This window comes from Erythrolamprus reginae, chromosome 6 (assembly GCF_031021105.1).
Source record: "Erythrolamprus reginae isolate rEryReg1 chromosome 6, rEryReg1.hap1, whole genome shotgun sequence".
In the NCBI taxonomy this organism is placed as follows: domain Eukaryota; kingdom Metazoa; phylum Chordata; class Lepidosauria; order Squamata; family Dipsadidae; genus Erythrolamprus; species Erythrolamprus reginae.
This window is the reverse complement of record NC_091955.1, coordinates 36,447,822-36,468,878: the sequence shown is the minus strand read 5'-3', so window position 1 is coordinate 36,468,878 and position 21,057 is coordinate 36,447,822. Positions and strand designations below refer to the sequence as shown.

Below are 21,057 nucleotides of genomic sequence, written 5' to 3'. Positions count from 1 at the left end.
ATATTCTCCACTATATTTTTCATCTCTTGCACATCTACTTTTAATTCACTCTGCCACCATTTAGTCAATCCTTGGGTCACATAACCATCTGACTGCACTGACATCTTATATATATTACTTGCGTGTGGTTTGGTACCCTCACTTTTTTCTCTTATTATTTTCTCTAACTCCATCTCCTCTCTAAATAGTGCTTCTTTATTCTCCCTTTCATTCAGATATTTGCATATTGCATTTATTTGTAGCCATCTTCCCTTACCCAACCACCATTCTATATTATTTCTACTTGGCCTCCCATCCTTCTCATATAACTGTTCTATCTTAGTTATCCCTCTTCCCTTCAACTCTCCTATTTAGATTTGTTTCATTATCTCTATTTATTATATATAACGATGACAGTTTTGATTTATATAATCCTATTTTCCCCTGCCATTTTTTCCAAATTTCCATGGTCTCTTTCAAGGGACCTATTAATTTATCTAGATCACCCCTCTTCCCTTGAACTCTCCTATAAACCTATTTAGATTTACTTTGTTATCTCTATTTATTACATATAACGATGACAGTTTTGATTTATATAATCCTATTTTCCGCTGCCATTTTTTCCAGATTTCCATAGTCCCTTTCATGGGACCTATTAATTTATCTAGATCGCTCCTATTCCACCTTATAAAAATTAATTCTCTATTCTTCATACGATCCATTTCTTTTCCAAATTCACCCATTTATTTTCAAATAATTGCAGCTCTATTAATCTTTCAATTTGAAATGCATCTCTATACAACTCCAAACAGGGAATTCCCTATCCACCCTCTTTTTCATTAGCTATTAACCACTTTTTTCTTACTCTCGGTATTTATCTTCTTCAACCCAATAATTAAGTTTTTTATCCCAATCTTCGGAGAGGGGCGGCATACAAATCCAATAAATAAATAAATAAACTTTGCTGCTGATAGACCCCCTGGCAATACCTGGGGCAGCTATATCATCTTGGGGACTATCATCATTTTTAATGCTCTTATTTTAGCCATTCTCCTTAACCTTTTCTCTTTCCCCTTTAACATTTTCCTCCATATCTGTCTATAATTAACCTTCACAATTTCCCCTGGATAACTCAATATCCAAATTCCCAAATGTTTCATTTCCTTTAGTCCCACCTTTAACCCTAAAACTTGTAAGGAAAAAAAGTAAAACAAATCTTTTTGTTTATAAATTAAGACACTAGAATAAAAAGTTCAAGCCCTGTAGAATGGGGTGACTGAAATGCTAAAATCAAGACAGAATTGCTTTAGAAGCAATTAGGTATTTCATTTACACCAACCTTTTATTAAGAAAATGTCACCATCAGCCATTTCACATAGTCATACCAAATTCAGTGATAAATTTTCAAACAGATCCAAAATAGTCATTCCTGGTCATGAAGGAGAGGTTGGCGTTCTGGAAAAATCTTGGGCTGTAACTTTTGCCAACGCTCTGGAGGCCAAAGTATATGAGTAGCACGAGCATGTAGAAGGCCAAGAGAGATCTGAAAAAAAGTAATGAAAGCATAGGTGTATGAATGAACCAGCAAACATCTGAAAAACTCTCAAAAACATCACCGCTTACTGCAAACCAACTTCCCAAGCTGAAGGAAATCAGCAACTGACAGAAGACCTGAATGTGTTCTACTGCAGGTTTGAAAAGAAATTATGGCTACCTATCTCCACAATCTCCATTCCAGATACATCCGTTGATGATCACAGAAAAAGAAGTGCAAGATCTATTTCACAGACAGAAATCTGGAAAAGCACCAGGCCCAGACAACATAACTCCTTCTTGCTTAAAAGTCTGTACTGACCAATTGCCCCCCCATTTTCACCCAAATCTTCAATAGATCACTAGAGATGTGATATGTTCCTTCCTGCATCAAATGCTCTACAATCATCCCAGTGCCTAAGAAGTCCTCCATCAAGGAACTGAATGACTACAGACCCCAGGGTAATGGACGGACAGATGGGGTTCTCCTTGGGAGGCAAGACCCACAGCCACTCCATCTTGTCAGGGTTGAACCTGTGTCTGTTAACATCCATCCAAACCCTAACAGCCTTCATACACCAGCATATCATTTCCACTGCTTCACGGAGTTGGCACGAGTTACTGATGGTAACTTACCCCATGTCCTCGGATGATCTCACCCAGCTTAATATCATGTAGATATTAAACATCAGGGGGGAGAGGACCAACCCCTGAGGAACCTCACAAAGGAGGGACCTAGGAACCAACCTCTGACCCCCTGCCAACACTGAGTGTGACTGACTGGAGAGGTAGGAGGAGAACCATCATAGAATGGTGCCTCTCCTCCATCTGGCACAGAAGGATACCATGGTCAATGGTATCGAAAACTGCTGAGAGGTCAAGAAGCACCAGGATAGCGGAGTTACCCCTATCCCGGGCCCACCAGAGATAATCCATCAGTGTGACCAAAGCAGTTTCTGTGCTGTAGCTGGGCCTGAATCCGGACTGTTGAGGGTCAAGATAATTGGCTTCATCCAAGAACCGCAGGAGTTGAAGCGACACCACCGTCTCAATGAGTCGTATTTATATACAGCCTGGGAAAGATGGTATAAATGGCTCAAAGAGAGGAAATATTTAAATAACATAAAATAAAATTAGCATTAAATTCATCACTCGCAAATGCAAAGAAATTGAATTGAATTAAATAATTAATTAATTATACACATTACTAAAATGACAAATCCGATTTAGAGAGAAAACATCATTACAATATAGTAATACATTCCGGGACGAGGTTCCTAAGGTGAAAAGTTCGTAAGATGAAACAATGTTTCCCATAGGAATCAATGGAAAAGCGAACAATGCATGAAAGCCCAAAACTCGCCCCTTTTGCCTCATGACCACTGATATTCTGATCCTTGTTCGGGGGCAGGTGGAGGAGGGGAGGGGAACAGAGCAGAGGCTGTGGAGGGAGCTTCGTGAGTGATTAACACACGCGGGAAGCTGCCTTGCGGCTTGTCAGCCGGCAGGGCTTCCACCTTCCTTCACCCTGGCTCTCACTCTGCTGGTGTGTGGGGGTCCATGAATGCTGGTAGAGAACAGGGGGAGGCTCCTTTCCTTCCCCTTTGCTCATGGGGACCAAGCCTCCGAGCTCCAGTCCTCAGTGAAGCGCAGGCGATGGAGACACGGTGTAGGGGGAGGTCAGTCTGTCAACTAAAGAAGAGCAAAATAGGAGTGCTGCGGCCTCTGAGGATGGTAGGGGGGCACGTTCCTTCCATCAGGTTTGGGGCTGCGCGATTGTTTAGTTCCCTGAAAACTTCGCGAGGAAGTTGAGATACAGGCTCTCACAGCCTCCTCACCCCCTCCCCATTTCTTTAAGGCTGCCCCCATCTCTCGCAAAGGAGGGCAAAAGGTGGCCAGCTCTCCTACCCTCCTCTCAGCTCTGCTACGTACATTTTCCCTTCAGTTGATCCAAGAGCTGGCAGGGAAGGAACGAACTGAAATGCGAGTCAGGAGTCCTGGAAACCTTACAAAAATGGGGCTGGTGGAATAATCATTGGGAGTGGGGTGTCCTGGAAGTTGAGATACAGGCTCTCACAGCCTCCTCATTTCCCCCCCTCCCGTTTCTTTAAGGCTCCCCCCTCTCTCGCAAGGGAAGGCAAGGGGATGGAAATGCGAGTTAGGAGTCCTGGAAACCTAATAAAAAGGAGGCTGGTAGAATAATCATTGGGAGTGGGGTGTCCTGGAAGTTGAGATACAGGCTCTCACAGCCTCCTCATTTCCCGCCCCTCCCATTTCTTTAAGGCTCCCCCCTCTCTCGCAAGGGAAGGCAAGGGGTGGGAAATGCGAGTCAGGAGTCCTGGAAACCTAACAAAAAGGGGGCTGGTGGAATAATCATTGGCAGTGGGGTGTCCTGGAAGTTGAGATACAGGCTCTCACAGCCTCCTCATTTCCCCCCCTCCCCTGTTTCTTTAAGGCTCCCCCCTCTCTCGCAAGGGAAGGCAAGGGGTGGGAAATGCGAGTCAGGAGTCCTGGAAACCTAACAAAAAGGGGGCTGGTGGAATAATCATTGGGAGTGGGGTGTCCTGGAAGTTGAGATACAGGTTCTCACAGCCTCCTCATCTCCCCCCCCGTTTCTTTAAGTCTGCCTCCCTCTCTTGCAAGGGAGGGCAAGGAGTGGCTGGCTCTCCTACCCTCTTGGCTCTGCTACATACATTTTCCCTTCAGTTGATCCAAGCGCTGGCAGGGAAGGCACAAACTGAAATGCGAGTCAGGAGTCCTGGAAACCTAACAAAAAGGAGGCTGGTGGAATAATCATTGGGAGTGGGGTGTTCTGGATGTTGAGATACAGGCTCTCACAACCTCCTCATTACCCCCTCCCCGTTTCGTTAAGGATTCTTCCCTGCCAGCACTTGGATCAACTGCAGGGAAAATGTACGTAGCAGAGCCGAGAGGGTAGTAGAGCTGGCCACCCCTTGCCTTCCCTTGTGAGAGACGGGGGGAGCCTTAAAGAAACGGGGGGAGGGAAAATGAGGAGGCTGTGGGAGACCGTATATCAACTTCCAGGGCACCCCACTCCCAATGATTATTCCACCAGCCCCTTTCCCTGCCTCTCCAAGCACTCCGCTAGCCTTGCTTTATCCACCCGCAGCTGTGGAGAGATCCTCGTACTCGCTGATTTCTAGTAGATGGGATGGAGGGAGGGGGGAGACCTCCCATGGAAAGCCTGGCTCCAGTTCCTTTTCCATCATCAGAGGTGCAAACTGAAAAGTGCTTGTTTTGGCCGCTGCTCACAGGAAAGAAGCAAGGGTTTGTAAGACGAAAATAGTTTGTGAGAAGAGGCAAAAAAATCTTGAACACCCGGTTCGTATCTTGAAAAGTTCGCATGAAGAGGCTTTCGTAAGACAGGATCCCACTGTACTAAGTCGCAGAGTAACAGAAGTCAGTGGATAGATGACAGATGTTCTTATTGAAGAAAAGCAGTAACACATAATCATAAAGGATTACTTGGGAAGAGATAAAAGTACAAATGAAAAACATGGAGGAAGTAATAGACAACCATGATTATAAAATAAAAACAATGGAAGATGCCAAAGTGAGGACAGATTCAAAGATTGAAGGAACCGAATGGCAATTGAGAGCAGCCAACAGAGAATTCGAAGGAGCAGTGGCAATGTTAGAGATGGAGAAATCCAATTTCTACCTCCGCTTTCAGAACATCCCAGAGTCCAATGATGAAGACCCTTTTAAAAAAATGATTGAGATACTTACGACACTTTTAGAAATTGACAAAGAAGGACTCAGAAATCACATAGACGATGTTTACAGGGTACAAACTAACTATGCCAGGTGCTTCAAATTATCAAGAGAAGTCCACATAAGATTTACAAAGAAAGCGGTATGAGATGAAATATATAAAAGCACCGGGGTGAACCTTTCATGTATGCAGGAAAAGAGATAATAATACTAAAGCAGATCCCGAAAAGGATAAGAGAAAGATGAGATTTTCAATATTTAACAAACAAATTAATCAGACAAGGGATTACATTCAGATGGTTAATCCCAGAAGGATTATTAATTATTTGGAATGATAGGAAAATTAAAATTGATTCTTACGAAAAAGTGGATACATTTATTAAAGAAAATTTGGAAATAGAGAGAGCAGCACAGAAATTGAATCTCGAAGCCAGGAAGACAAAGAAACAGAAGAAAAAAGAAATAGTCAAGACCCAAAGGAAGAGAGAAAATAGCCACCCGAGCAACGACGAGGAAACAGGAACATGGCGAAACCAGTAAAAATATTTTCAGTTAACATTAATGGACTAAATTCTATAATCAAAAGCTAACAAACAATTAAAAAACTACAAAGAGAAAATGCAGGTGTAATTTGTTTACAAGAAACACATATCAAAAAATCTGAAAATAAAATGCTAGAATACTGTATCCAAAACTTGGCAAACTATTTGTAGCCTCAGCTGAAACCAAAAAAGAGGTATTGCAGTGTATGTAAAGGAATGGCTGGTCCCCAAACATATATACTCAGATGATGAAGGTAGAATTCTAATCCTAGAAATCTAAATAGACTACATTTTTTTTATTTAATTGTAATATATGTACCTAATATTAACCAAAAAGAATTTTATAAAAAGCTATATGAACAAATTAATATGATACAAAACCAAAATATATGACTGCTAGGTGATTTTAACGCCATTCTAGATCTGAATATTGATTATAAAATAGGGAATAAAAGAAATAAAGGTAACAATAGAAATTGACTACCTTCTGTATTCTTTGACATGGTGGAAGAATTTAGACTCAAGGATGTATGGAGGGAAAGGAATAAACTTAAAAAACAATACACCTACTTTTCACCACCCCACAAATCATGGTCTACATTAGACATGCTATGGACTGATAATGAGATAGAAAACAAAATAGAAAAAAATAGCATCGGAACGAACATTTGGGCAGATCACCAACCAATAATATTAACACTAAAAGGAACTGAAAAGGGAAGTAAGAGATGGCCATTATATGCTAATATAATGAAGGATAAAGAATATATTAAATTAATGGAAAAAGAGCTAACTTCCTTCTTAAAAGAAAACTGGAACAATGACACCATATTACAGAACATTTGGGACACCGCTAAAGCCTATATCAGGGGCTTATCAATCTCATACATAAGTAGGAAAAATAGAAATAAAAACCAAAAACTAAAAGAAATACAAGACCAAATTAAAAAGTTAGAAACTCAATTACAAAGTTAGCAACATTATATCAGACAGAAGAAATAAAAGAAAATGATATACGGAACTATCCAAACGAATGTAACCCAGAAGATATATCAGACCTTAATAGAGAATTACTAGATACAATGATAACTAAACAGGAATTGGAAGTAGCCATTCAAAGCCAAGGGAATAATAAAACCCCTGGACCAGATCGGATCCCTGCCGGCGTTGCTGTGCGAATGTGGTCTTAAATAATGTTGCTCACTCAGCTACTGGAGAGATATCGTTCACAAGGTGGTATGGTAGGAAGCCTGACTTGAGCTATCTTCATGTGTTTGGAGCACCAGCATGGGTGCACATTCCATCGCAGGTTAGGAGAAAAGGTCAGCATAGAGCAAGGTTGTTGTATTTTGTTGGATATCACAATAACCATAGATCTTTTAAGTTCTGGGATAAGAACACTGGTGCATGCTGCTATAGCGCAAGCGCCAAGTTTCTGGAAAACCCTGGATAGACTAGGGTAGAACATCCTGAAGGGACAAGTAAGGAAGTTATCATTCAGACTCCATTATTTAAGGAGAAGAAGGATAGCTGCCAGAGACTGTGTAGTAGTGCTGGAAGTAAGTCAGAAGAGTCAGGTGATGAGGAGTTGTCAGATGAGGAAACTCCAGGTACTAGTGAGATTGCTCCAGTAGTGGATGTAAAGAGTGAAGTGGAGGATGAGCCAATGCCAAGCGGTAGCGATGCAATTGTTCCCAGGAGAGGTTCTAGAATTAGGCAGGAACCTGATAGGTATCAAGCTAATGTAGCTTGTAATGCAGTTGTGTAACCAATGCATTATGGCGAAATTAAGATGTATCCAGATAGAGAGAAGAAGCATTGGCATGATGCTATGAGGAAAGAATTGGCTGCAATGAAAGAGTTGGGTGTTTATGAGGAAGTTCAGTTGCCTCCTGGAGAGCATTTGGTGGGATCTCGCTGGGTCTATAAGACTAAAACCGGATCCGATGGTGCTATTAAGTACAAGGCTAAATTGGTAGCACAGGGTTTCTCCCAGATGGAGGATGACTATGATGAGGTATTAGCTCCAAGTTTTAGAGCTGCAACTCTGAGGACAGCCTTGGTTTGGGCTGCAAATCATAAGAGCTGTGTTTACCACGTTGATGTGCAAACTGCGTATTTGCACACACCATTGCAACATAAGATATTTATGAGGATTCCACCTGGTGTTACACACAACAAAAGTAAATGTTGGGAGCTGAATAAAAGCTTGTATGGATTGAAGCAACCTGGATTCGAATGGAATTCATTGATTGTCAAAGAGTTGAAGAACATGGAATTTCATGCAAGTCAGGCTGATCCCTGTATGTTCACTAGAGAGAGGAAAGATTCCAAAGAAGCATTGTTGCTTTTCACATTTTGCTGGGTCTGTAGAGTCTGTTCACAGGATTGTAAAAGACTTAGAGAAGAAGTTTAGGATACAGAATCTGGGTGAGATTAGCCCATATCTGGGCACTGACATTGTGAAAACTAAGAAAGGTTTTAGATTGACGCAAGCTGGAAAGATTAACAGTCTGTTGAAGAAGTAAAATATGGAAAGTTGTAAGATTTCTAGAACTCCATTGGGAGTTGCTTCATGCATGGCAATAAGGATGGAAAGGCTATTGATAAGGGACTATATCGTTCGCTTATAGGAAGCTTGTCGTATTTGGGAAATTGGTCACGGCCGGATATAGCATATAGTGTGAATCAGTTGGCACGGTACAATATAATTGGAAGGCGACAAAGAGGATTTTGCGGTATTTGAAAGGTACCATGCATCATGGTTTATATTTGGAACCTGATGATAGTTTGAATTTGATGGCATATGCGGATGCCAGTTTCGCCTCTCATAATGTGACCATGAAGTCTACGACTGGTTTAGCTATTCTTTTTAGTGGAACCTTGGTAGGAAGCAAATTAATGAGACAGCAACACCTTAGTCTGTCTATGATGGAGGCCGAATTTGCTAGTCTGTCGCAGTTATGTACAGATCTAGTGGTATATCGGAAATTGCTCCTGGACTTAGGTATAGAGTGCCATAAGCCTATTATGGTATATGAAGACAATAAGTCAGCTTTAAGTATGGCAAAAGGGAGAGCTGTCAAGAGAAGATCGAAATACACAGACTTAAAGTACCTGAACGTAAGAGAGTGTGTTAAGGATGGGATGATCAAGCTTGAGTACTGTGAGAGTACTGATAATGAAGCTGACAATTTCACCAAGGCACAAGGAGATGTTGAGAATTGCACTAGGTACAACCTGAAAATGTAAAACTGTATTAAATGTACATTATACTGTCAACCCCAATGGGGGAGATTGTTAGTACATGGTACTCACCTGTTTTGGGGTTGCCATGTAGTAAACTACCAATGGTAGTTTATAACTATAAAGTTGTAATATGTCTTTAAGAGCTTTGACTGGTTTGGCCATAAGAGGGCGCCAGTACCTTTCCCTGTGGGGGGAGTTTACTTTGAGATATTCTTAGCTGTGTGCGGCTTGTTATCTTTTGCTACTTTGTGTTGTATATATGTAAATACTGTAATACTTTGTTAAATACTAAGTCTGTATCTTTTACTGGCTAGCCCACACAACTACACCCTTGCTGGGCTTCTCGTTGCGAGCCCCCAATTAAATCCAAAAAGAGAAATTGAAACACACGCGTTTGTAAAGGAACTAAGGTTGTTTTATCGAAAGGAAAATACTTCCAAACACAGTGTTAGTCAGTTAAAGTGCTCTCCCACAAGTCAACAGACTAGAACACTGTGAGGAACACAAAACAAAAACAGAGCAGAGAAAAGGCAGCTGTGAAGACATCACAGCTACCCCCCCTTTTCAGAATCCTTGAGTCAAAACTTAACTGAGTTAGTCCGAGAGTCCTAGAAAAACCTTGAAACGGGTCAAAGAGTCCTTGTGAAATCCTGATGTAAAATGCAGTTCTCACTATCATCAAACGGATAAACTTCCATGCCCAGAGGCAGAAATGCTGACTATTTAACAGCAGCCCCATTAGCCTAATTACCCCAGCCACAGGCGATCTCCCTTATTTCCTGTAATATTTACGCAGTTGTACTTTCCTTGACATTGCCCTGCATCTGCGCACATCTATGAATGTCTCCCCTTCAGAATCTAATGATGATAAGGAAGATGATTCACTAACAGGACAATTATCTAATGGGCTGCCTGTCCTTACCTCCTCCGTCGACCCCACTTCACTTTCAGAATCCTCCCCAGACGCTTCACTGTCGGAAGCAGCCGGCAGCAAAACGGGCCTCTGACAATGGGAGGATTCGCTCACATCAACCCCCACAGTCCTTGGAGCAGGAGCTGGCCCAGAGACAACCACAACACCACCCCCGGAAGACCCCTCCCCTGATTCCAGCGCAAGGGATGGGGCTTGTGTGGAAATTTCATGTGAAATGCCTGAATGAGTGCGGGAGCATCCACCAAGGTGTCCCCCACCCACCAGCACTCATCTGGCTCACCCTCCACCCATTGCACTAAATACTGGAAGCAATCATCCACCCAATGTGAGTCCCAGATGGTGTGGATCATGACGTCGGGCAGATAATCCCGAACACAGGGTACAGGCAGGATGAGTACACTAGGATGGAGCGGGCAGTCAGGACGAACAGGAACCAAGAGAAAACGATGGAACACCGGGTGTACTTGCATGTTGGCAAGCAAGGTGAGATGATACGCCACAGGATTGATGACCTGCTCGACAGGGAAAGGGCCCATGAATTGCGGATCTAATTTTTGACGGGGCAACTCCAAGGCAATGTACTTCATGGACAGTCACACTTGATCCCCAATGGCCAACAGGGGAGCGTCTCGCCGGGACTGGTCAGCAAACCGCTTGTAGTCCTCCTTGGCCATGATCAAATATCGTTTCACCATCTCATGCACCGCGTGAAGTTCTGAGAGAAAGTCCTCCGCTGTTGGGACTGGGGAATCTAATAGGGTTAGTGGAAAGAACTGAGGATGGAACCCGTAATTGGCATAGAAGGGTGTGATTCTTATGGATGTATGACGGAAGTTATTGAAAGCAAACTCGGCCACCGGGAGACAGCGTGACCAGTCGGACTGCCAGTCCAACACAAAACACCGCAAATATTGCTCAAGAATGCCAATGACCTTCTTGGTGCCACCATCAGTCTGAGGGTGCTGTGTCGAGGCGAGGCAAACCTGCACCTGTAAAGCGGACAAAAGTTCCCTCCACAACCACGCCGTGAATTGAGTCCCCCGGTCCGACACTACCTGAAGCCCATGGAGCCGGAAAATGTTCTGGAAAAATAATTGGGCCGTGACCTGAGCTGTGGGCACTCGGTGGCATGGAATGAAATGTGCCATTTTAATCAGCATGTCCACCACCACCATCACCGTGGTGAACCTCCAAGACACTGGCAAGTGGGTTACGAAGTCCATGGACACAGCTCCCGACGGCCTTGTGGGCGTTGGCAATGGCTGAAACAATCCTGGTGAGGCCCCTGTAGCGGACTCGGCTGCACGACAACGTTCACAAGTGTTGACATAGGATTGTACATCATCCTGGAGCCGTGGCCACCAGAATGTTTGGGACACTAAGTCCAATGTCTTGAATAATCCAAAACGACCCGCGGCGGGATTGTCATGACATTGGGACATGATTAAACCACGAAGCGGCCCTGCTGGCACGTAGAACTGCCCCCGGTACCGGAGCAGTCCATTTGTAAATGTCCAGGGAGAATTTGGCACCATCTCCCACACCCGCTCTGCCACAAAACCATCCCCCCACTGCATCTCTCGAGTACGCCTACGCAAATCGACGGGGTCATGGATGGCAGCCGAAGCTTCCGCGGGCAGGATAGTTTGTAATGGGGCCAGTTCTTTGGGATGCATGAACTCAGGTTTTCAAGATAAAACATCCGCTCTGGGGTTTTGAAAACCCGGCGTGTACCGGATCTGAAAGTTGAAATGCACAAAGAAAAACGTCCAACGTATCTGTCGTTGATTCAACTTTCGGGACGTTTGCAGGAACTCCAGATTCCGATGGTCCGTCCGGACCTCCACCTGATGCCGAGCTCCCTTGAGATGATGTCTCTACGTGTCGAACGAAGACTTGACAGCCAACAATACTTTTCCCAAATCGTATAATTCGGCTCCGAGGACGTGAGCTGGTGGGAGTGGTAGGTGCACAGAAACAGTGTGCCACCTTCTGGACATGCCTGAAGAAGCACCATGCCGATGTCGACATCAGAGGCGTCGGTCTCCACGACAAACGGCCGATGCGAGTCTGGATGCTGCAGCAAGGGTTCCTTCATAAAAGCGTTCTTGAGAGCCACAAATGCCTGCTGCTCAACCTCACCCAATTGAAACGGCACATGTTTCTGCAACAGGTGGGTGAGGGGCGTGGTCATAGTGGCAAAACCTGCACGTCGTTCACCCTCCACGGGGGTTGCCAGGTTTTGAGAGCCGACATCTTGCCTGGGTCCATGGCTATGCCCGCTGGAGAAAGAACATGCCCCAAAAATTTAATGGTGGTCTGAAAAAAATGACATTTCTCCAACTTGGTATATAAACTCTGCTCTCGCAAATAGTGCAGAATCTGGCGCAAATGCCCCAAATGACTGGACTGTGATGGGGAGTACACGAGAATATCATCAAGGTAAATGACCACAAACTGGTCTAGCATATCCCTGAACACATCGTTCATCAGATGCTGGAAGACCGCCGGGGCATTGGTGAAACCGAAGGGCATAATGGTGTACTCAAAATGCCCTTACGGGGGGCCGAACGCCATTTTCCACTCATCTCCTGGTCATATCCACACCAAATTATGGGCACTGCATAGATTGATCTTGGAAAGCACTTGGAAACAGATAAAAGAGTCCTTGTGAAATCCTGATGAAAAACGCAGTTCTCACTATCATCAAACAGATAAACTTCCACGCCCAGAGGCAGCAACGCTGGCTATTTAACAGCAGCCCCATTAGCCTAATTACCCCAGTCACAGGTGATCTCCCTTATTTCCTGTAATATTTACGCAGTTGTTCTTTCCTTGACATCACCCTGTGTCTGCACACATCTATGAATGTCTCCCCTTCAGAATCTAATGATGATAAGGAAGATGATTCACTAACAGGGCAATTATCTAATGGGATGCCTGTCCTTACCTCCTCCGTCGACCCCACTTCACTTTCAGAATCCTCCCCACACGCTTCACTGTCGGAAGCAGCCGGCAGCAAAACGGGCCTCTGACAATGGGAGGATTCGCTCACATCAACCCCCACAGTCTTTGGAGCAGGAGCTAGCCCAGAGCCAACCACAACAGCTATAACTCTGCTGTGTGTATGTCGACAGTTTCGCACAAGGCTGCACCGAGACATACTAACAATACCCTTTTAATCTCTGGGCCAATATCAAATTGAAAGTTTTGTAGTCAACATTTAGGAGTGAAATAGGTCTATAATTTGAAATCAAAGTAGGATCTGTATCTTTTTTATGTATTAGGGCTATATTAGATTCTTTCCAGGACATAGGTATTTTCCCCTCTTTCAGCTTTTTATTTGAAGACTGTCTGAACCTGGTGATGTATTATCCTTCTGTTTTTTAAGTGCTTCCCTTAGTTCTACAATTGAAATTTCCTTATTTAATATCTGTTTTATGCCCTCTGGTATTTTAGGAAGGCCTGCCATTTAAAAAAATTCTTATACTTTCCTTACATTGATCGGATTGTCCCTTTTATATAGTGTCCTATGAACAGGGGTGGGGGTAACGCAGTGGAGTAGCAAAAATAGAGCTCCACCCCAGAGCACCCAATTTGCACTGAAAGATGTTAAAAGAAAATGCAGTGCATCCTGCATAAGCCACACCCACAGTGTGGTAGTAAAAAATTTGGTAGCCCTTCACTGTGTATAAAAGTCTTGAATTGTTGCCATCTTGTTGCACCGAAGAGTGCATTTTCAGTTAAGTAATATTAAAAGGGACAAAGATGGCAGAATGCTATTTATTAAGGGGAAAATAAGTAACAAGCTAGTAACCTTAGCGGTAATTTATGTTCCCAATGTAAATGCAAAACAATTTATAATAAATGTAAAACGGAAACTAGATGAATTTGCGGAAGGTATTGTGATTTTAGCAGGAGACTTTAATCTGGAATTAACAGCAGGGAAGGGGGAAAAGAAAAAATTACATCTAAATAAACTCAATATGATGGATCTTCATGAAAACGTAGCTAATAGAGATACTTTCTATTCTGCAAGACATAATAAATTTAGCTGTATAGACTATATGTTAATTAATAAAACAGATAAGGTAAAGTTTAAGAAAGCAGAAGTAAAAACTATTTGGCTATCAGACCATGCTCCTCTGTTAGCTGTGATAGAGATAGAGGTTTGTAGTAAACAAAGAATTTGGAGGTATAACCCCATTGTTTCAGCAAATGAGGAGAGTAGAATTAAATTACAAAGGGAACTTAATGGATTCTTTTGTATTAATGCAACAGGTGAGGTTAAACAAACAATAGTTTGGGATACACATAAAGCAGTAATGAGGGGCAACTGCATTAGTACTGAAGCTTTTATTAGGAAATCCTGGGATGTTAAGAGGAATAATTTATTAAAAGAAATAGATTTAATCCAAGAAACTTTAAAAATTACAAGAAATAGAGAATGGAATTTATTATTATCATTTAAGAAAAAGAAATTGCAATTACTTGATGAAGAAAGATGGAATAAAATGAATATGATTATGAAACATAGAATTAGAGGGTGGAGTCACAAATCAATGAAGCAAATGGTACATTATTTGAAAAAAAGAAAAGAGAAATCTTACATCTCTGCTTTAAAAGATAAGGATGGTGTAATAAAACGTAGTAATGTAGAAATGGAAAAAATAATGAGAGAATTCTATGGGGAATTATATAAAAAAGAGTATGTTGTTTCGCAAACCTCAGAGGTTAAAAAGAAATTAGAAGAAGATGCCCAAATGTTAAATGCAAAAATTACAAGTGAGGAGATATCTAGAGTTATTAAGGGATTGAAACCGGCCAAAGCTCCTGGTCCAGATGGTTTTACTGCTGAATATTATAAAGTGTATATGAATGAATTATTACCACATATGGAGAAATTGTTCAATAACGTATTGGAGACTTTTGAAACTCCAAAGACGTGGAAAATGTCAGAAATTATAACGGTCCCAAAACCAGATCGTGATTTAATGGATCCGAGTTCTTATCGCCCCATCAGCCTATTAAATCAAGATTATAAGATATTTATGAAAATATTGGCAAATAGGGTGGAGAATATATTACCAAAAATAATTGGAGAAGATCAATATGGATTTGTGAAAGGAAGGAAAATTTATGAACCAATAAGAAACATGGTCAATGTTTTACACCATGCTACCAGTACCAAAAGAAAATTATGCATTTTAAAATTAGATGTCTATAAGGCTTTTGACAAAGTTAACCATGACTACCTATTTCAATTATGTAAAGATTTAAATATGGGAAACATATTTTGTAGAGTTATAGAAACAATATACAGTAGTCCCTCGCTATACCGCGCTTCACCTACTGCGGCTTCACTTCATCGCGGGTTTCTGAGGAAGTCGATCGGCAGATTTAAACAGCCCGCCGAACTCGATCGGCAGGTTTAAAAAAAAAAAAAAACTAAAATTGTAAATACTGTATTTAAATACTGTATCTAAAATAAATACTGTGTGGGAAGGGTTTATAAACACTTAAAACAATGAAAACTTACCAAACAATTACAATATAAATACTTAAATAAGTACTATCAGTCGATAAATTCCCCATCGCGGATTTCACCTATCGCGGCCAGGTCTGGAATGTAACACCAGCGATAGGTGAGGGACTACTGTATAAGGATAATGTGGCTCAAATTAGAGTAAATGGCAATAGAACAGAAATAGTTAAAATTCAAAATGGAACTAAGCAGGGTTGCCCACTATCCCCAATGTTATTTGCATTAGCAATTGAGACCCTAGCAAACAAAATTAGAAATGATAAGGAATGGAGAGGCTATCAAATAGGGGAATTGGAATTGAAATTGAACTTATTTGCAGATGATGCTATAGTGATGTCTGAAACTCCAATTGAAATGATGAAAAGAATAATGATACTACTTCAGGAATTTAAAGATCAATCTGGACTGAAGGTTAATATAGACAAATCAGAGATAATATGTTTAAATACAGGCCCTAAAGAGCAAATCGAGATTCAAAAAACTTCAGGACTGAAACTAGGTTGTAAAAAAATGAAATACTTGGGAATTTGGTTATTCAAGAATCCAATAAAAATAGCAACGGCCAATTATAACCTAATATGGAAAAAAATCCAGAAGCAGATTAAAAATTGGAAGGGTAAAAAGTTAGGAAGAATGGCTAAGATTAGGGCTCTTAAGATGATGATAATACCAAAAATAATGTATTTGTTTCAGGTTCTACCTGGTAGTTTTCCTGAGGCAAAATTAAGAGAATGGGATAACAGACTAAATTTTTGGATTGAAGGAGATAAAAAACCCAGAATAAGGAAACATTGGCAGAATGCACAAGAGAAAGAAGGGGGGTGGGGCAGCCCATGTCTAGTATTATATAGAAATGCATTTCAAATGGAAAGGTTAATGGAGCTACAGTTATGGGGGGAAAAGAAATGGGTACGAATAGAAAAAGAAATTAATAATATAAATAATAAAGAACTATTATTTAAAAATTGGAGTAGAATTGAAACCAGTACCTTAAGTGATCCTTTTAAAGCATGTTTAGAAATATGGCTTAAATGGCAGAGGACAAGTGGAATAAAGGTATCCAGGCTATCAACGTTACATGTATTGAATATAGGGGATGAGGTTAATCTAAGTAGAATTATTAAAATATTAAATAGTAAAGGAATAACGAGAATTGAGCAATTATATGAGAAAGATGGAAGAGTTAGTAGAACTAGATTGGAATGGTGGATTGGCAAACAGAAATGGTTGCAGATCAATGTAATATGTACATACTTAAACAAAAGTGAGAATAAAGAAGCCTTCTTACGGGAAGAAAATAGTGTAGAAAAAATAATAAGTGAAAAGACAAATGAAAGTAAAGCACAAGCCGGTAGTATATATAGAATGCTATTGCAAATGGAAGAAGAAGTAACAAAAAGTTTAACAAGATGTTGGCAGGATGATTTACAAATAGATGAAAGAGAAATGAAAGAAATAATAGAAAATATATACAAGATTAAAAATACGAGAGTTAGAGAGATGAGAAGAAAAATCTTACATAAATGGTACTATACACCTGTACAAATTGCACACTTCCAGGGGAAAGAGAAGGGCATATGTTGGCACGGATGCCAGAAAAAAGGGATTTTTATACATATGATTTGGGAGTGTGCAGAAATTCAGAAATTCTGGAATGTAGTCCAGAATGAAATTAATAAAATGTTAAACATTAATTGGATTATTACAAAAGAAATAGCAATTTTAATCAAATATAGAGAACTAGGAGAATTTAAGGAAATTAAAACCGCAGCATTGGAAAGTGCTCAAGCGGTGATGGTATTAGGTTGGAAAGATTCTACAAAATGGACACTACAAAATTGGTACTGGTATATGGTGGATCACATACATTTTGAAATTATGGAAATAAGATTAAATAATTTTGATAAGAATAAATTGGAGAAGCTGATGGTGCGATGGAACAAGGTAAAAGATTATATGTTAAGTAGAATCTGTGATGTAAATATGAAAAATAAATTGCAATCACTCTTTTAATAATACTTGATCAAGATAGAGCCAAGGAATAATAGATAAACAATTAAATTTCTTTGAATCCTCTTGTATGGGTGGTGGGGGTGATGGGGTGTGTGTTGTTGTTAGGTGATGGGCACATGCACTGTGCACTGTTATATGTTTGTTTTATGTAAACTTTTAAAAATCAAAATTTTTTTTTAAAGAATTGTTGTTTCTTTTCCTCTAATTTATAACAAAAGGTTCCACCCTCTTTTTTAAGAGTGCTGATTAAACTATTTTCACTTTCTTTTTTTAGTTTGTTTGCAAGCCATTTTTTTAAAAAATGTTTACTGTACTTAATTTGCTTAATTTGCTATGCAAGTCCCTTTCTTATCTAGTAGGTTAAATTTATGTTTAGCCAATATCATCTGATGTTTAATTTCTTTTCTATCCAGTTCTTTTAATAGTTCTTCTTCCAATTTCCTATATTTAACCTCTTCTTTTTAAAGTCTTTGGCCATGTACGCAATTGCCATCCCCCTCATTACCGCTTTAGCAGTATCCCAGAGGTTCTGCTAATTAGGTTGCTTCTTGGTATTTTCTTGAATGAAAAAATTTAATTCTTCTTTTAATTTCTGTTTAAAATTCTTATGATTCCCAATTGTCCTTTTTAAAGTTCATCTTATTTTTCTTTCCTTTCCTTTCAAGTTTATTCTTATTGCTTCATGGCCTGCCTCCAGATTGTTCTCTATTTCTACCACCACTAATAGTAAATCTACTTCAATAGTTGCTCAGACCATATCTAACTTCAACCAGGAGCAGTGTCTATCTGAATAATATGTGAACCCTCTTTGTGTCAAATGTCTTTCTCTCCAACAGTCTTTTAGATTTAACTCTTTGGCCAATTGAAAAAAAGATTTATGGAGCACCAAACTCTCCTCATCCGGGAAATAATCCTGGATGAGGAGGCTGACCTGGTGTGACTGAGACCTGGCTGGGCCCGGAGGGAGGAGTTCCTCTGTCGGAAATATGCCCAGCTGGGTTTCAGGTATGGCACCAGCCACGACTGCAGGGAAGGGGGGGAGGGGTGGCTATTATAGCCAAGGAGACTTTTAGCTTGTGCAGACTCGCTACTCCTGAGATTGCGGATTGTGAGTCCCTCTTTGTAAAGCTGGCCCCAGGGGTTCAGATGGTCTTGTTGCTCACATACCTGCCACCCAGCTGCATGTCAACAACCCTGCTTGCACTGCTCGAGGAGGTAGCTGGGCTGGCGGTGGAGTTCCCCGGACTTAACGTCTTGGGGGATTTTAATCTGCCGGCGCTCAGTGAATCCTCTGGGCTTGTGCAGGAGTTCATAATAATAATATTAATAATTAATATTATTAATAATAATTTATTAGATTTGTATGCTGCCACTCTCTGAGGATTTGGAGCAGCTCACAACAAGTAAAAACATCATATACAAATTCAATATTAAAACAGCTTTAAAAAACCCTTATGAAAAAAAATCATACAACCCAAACAAACCATACATAAACCAAGACAGCTAAGGATATATCAATTTTTCCATGCCTGGCGACATAGGTGGGTTTTCAAGAGTTTACGAAAGACAAGGAGGGTGAGGGCAGTCCTAATCTCTGGGGAGAGTTGTTTCCAGAGGGCCGGGGCCGCCACAGAGAAGGCTCTTCCCCTGGGTCCCACCAGACGACATTGTTTTGTCAACAGGACCCAGAGAAGGCCAACTCTGTGGGACCTAATCGGTCACTGGGATTCGTGTGGCAGCAGGCGATCCTGGAGGTATTCTGGTCCGATGCCATGTAGGGTTTTATAGGTCATAACCAACACTTTGAATTGTGACTAGTAACTGATCAGCAGCCAGTGCAGGCTGCGGAGTTTTGACGAAACATGGGGATATCTGGGAAAGCCCATGATTGCTCTTGCACCGCATTCTGCATGATCCGAAATTTCCAAACACTTTTCAAAGGTAGCCCCATGTAGAGAGCATTGCAGTAGTCAAACCTCAAGGTGATGAGGGCATGAGTGACTGTGAGCAATGATTCCCTGTCCAAATAGGGCCGCAACTGGTGCACCAGGCAAACCTGGACAATCGCCCTCCTCGCCACAGCTGAAAGATAGTGCTCTAATGTAAGCTGTGGATCGAGGAGGATGCCCAAGTTGCGGACCCTCCCAGTAATTCCCCCCCAGGGTGATGGACAGACAGATGGAATTGTCCTTGGGAGGCAGAACCCACAGCCACTCCATCTTGTCAGGGTTGAGTTTGAGCTTGTTGATACCCATCCAGACACTAATAACCTCCAGGCACTGGCACATCACTTCCACTGCTTCACTGACTGGATATGGGGTGGAGATGTACAACTGGGTATCATCAGCGTACTGATGATACCTCACCCCATGCCCTTGGATGTCCTGACCCAGTGGTTTCATGTAGATATTAAATAGCAGGGGGGAGAGAACCGACCCCTGAGGCACCCCACAAGGGAGAGACCTAGAGTTCGACCTCTGACTAACACCGACTGCGACCGATCAGAGAGATAGGAGAACCGCTGGAGAACAGTGCCTCCCACTCCCAACCCCTCCAGCCGGCGCAGAAGGATACCATGGTCGATGGTATTGAAAGCCGCTGAGAGGTCAAGGAGCACCAGGACAGAGGACAAGCCCCTGTCCAGGGCCCACCAGAGATCATCCATCAGCGCAACCAAAGCAGTTTCCGTGCTGTAGCCGGGCCTGAACCCTGACTGTTGAGGGCCTAGATAATCATGGCCATTATGGCAGCCATGGACCTGACCCAAGTAATTCAGGTCCGACTCATGAGGGTGGGCACACTCCTGACATGATATTTCTCTCAGAGCAGCTGAGCATTTAAGGGGCTTAGATGTTTTGCCCTTGGCAGAACTGACCAGGTGGTTCCGCCCCAGACGCCTAATGGACCCAAAGGACTTTCAGATGACACTTGGGGTTTTACCAGATTCATTCGTACACAGTTCGGCAGAGTCTCTCGCTGTGGCCTGGAATATGGCTGCGACAGAGGCTCTTGACCAGATTGCACCATTGTGACCTCTCTGTGGCACTAGACCCCGGAGGACTCCTTGGTTTACCGAGGAACTCCAGGTGTTGAAACGCCAGAAGAGACGTCTAGAGAAGCAGTAGAGGAAAAGTAAATCTGAGTCTGATCAAACACTTGTAAAAGCCCATGTTAAGACTTTCAAAGTGGTGCTCAAGGCAGCAAGAGAGGAGTTGGGGAGCCCTTACAGAGTAGTGCTGAGGACTTTAACGTGTTTTTCGCTAATAAAATCGCTCATTCAGACGGACCTTGACTCTGATTGGACTGCAGTGTCAGGTGACAGGGGCCCATCTTTGTCCATCTGTCTGGAAGGAGTTTGACCTGGTGACACCTGATGAAGTGGACAAGGCCATTGGAGCTGTGAGTTCCACCACCTGTTTGCTGAACCCATGTCCCTCCTGGCTGGTTTTGGCCAGCAGGAAGGTGACATGGAGCTGCGTCCAGCAGATTGTCCATGCTTCTTTGAGGGGGCATCCTTCCCGGCTCCC

General features: G+C 42.0%; 1 protein-coding gene across 2 annotated transcripts in view; it reads right to left on the bottom strand.

Annotated features, from left to right (window-relative positions):
- Positions 1 to 1,302: 1,302 nt before the first annotated feature.
- IMMP2L (inner mitochondrial membrane peptidase subunit 2) overlaps positions 1,303 to 21,057 on the bottom strand; it is a 218,922-nt gene continuing 199,167 nt past the window's right edge. For both annotated transcript variants that reach the window (XM_070755520.1, XM_070755519.1), the window contains one exon: positions 1,303 to 1,522. In XM_070755520.1, coding sequence (XP_070611621.1) covers positions 1,384 to 1,522 — 139 coding nt within the window. In that variant the 3' untranslated portion in view covers positions 1,303 to 1,383. The remainder of the gene's footprint in view (positions 1,523 to 21,057) is intronic.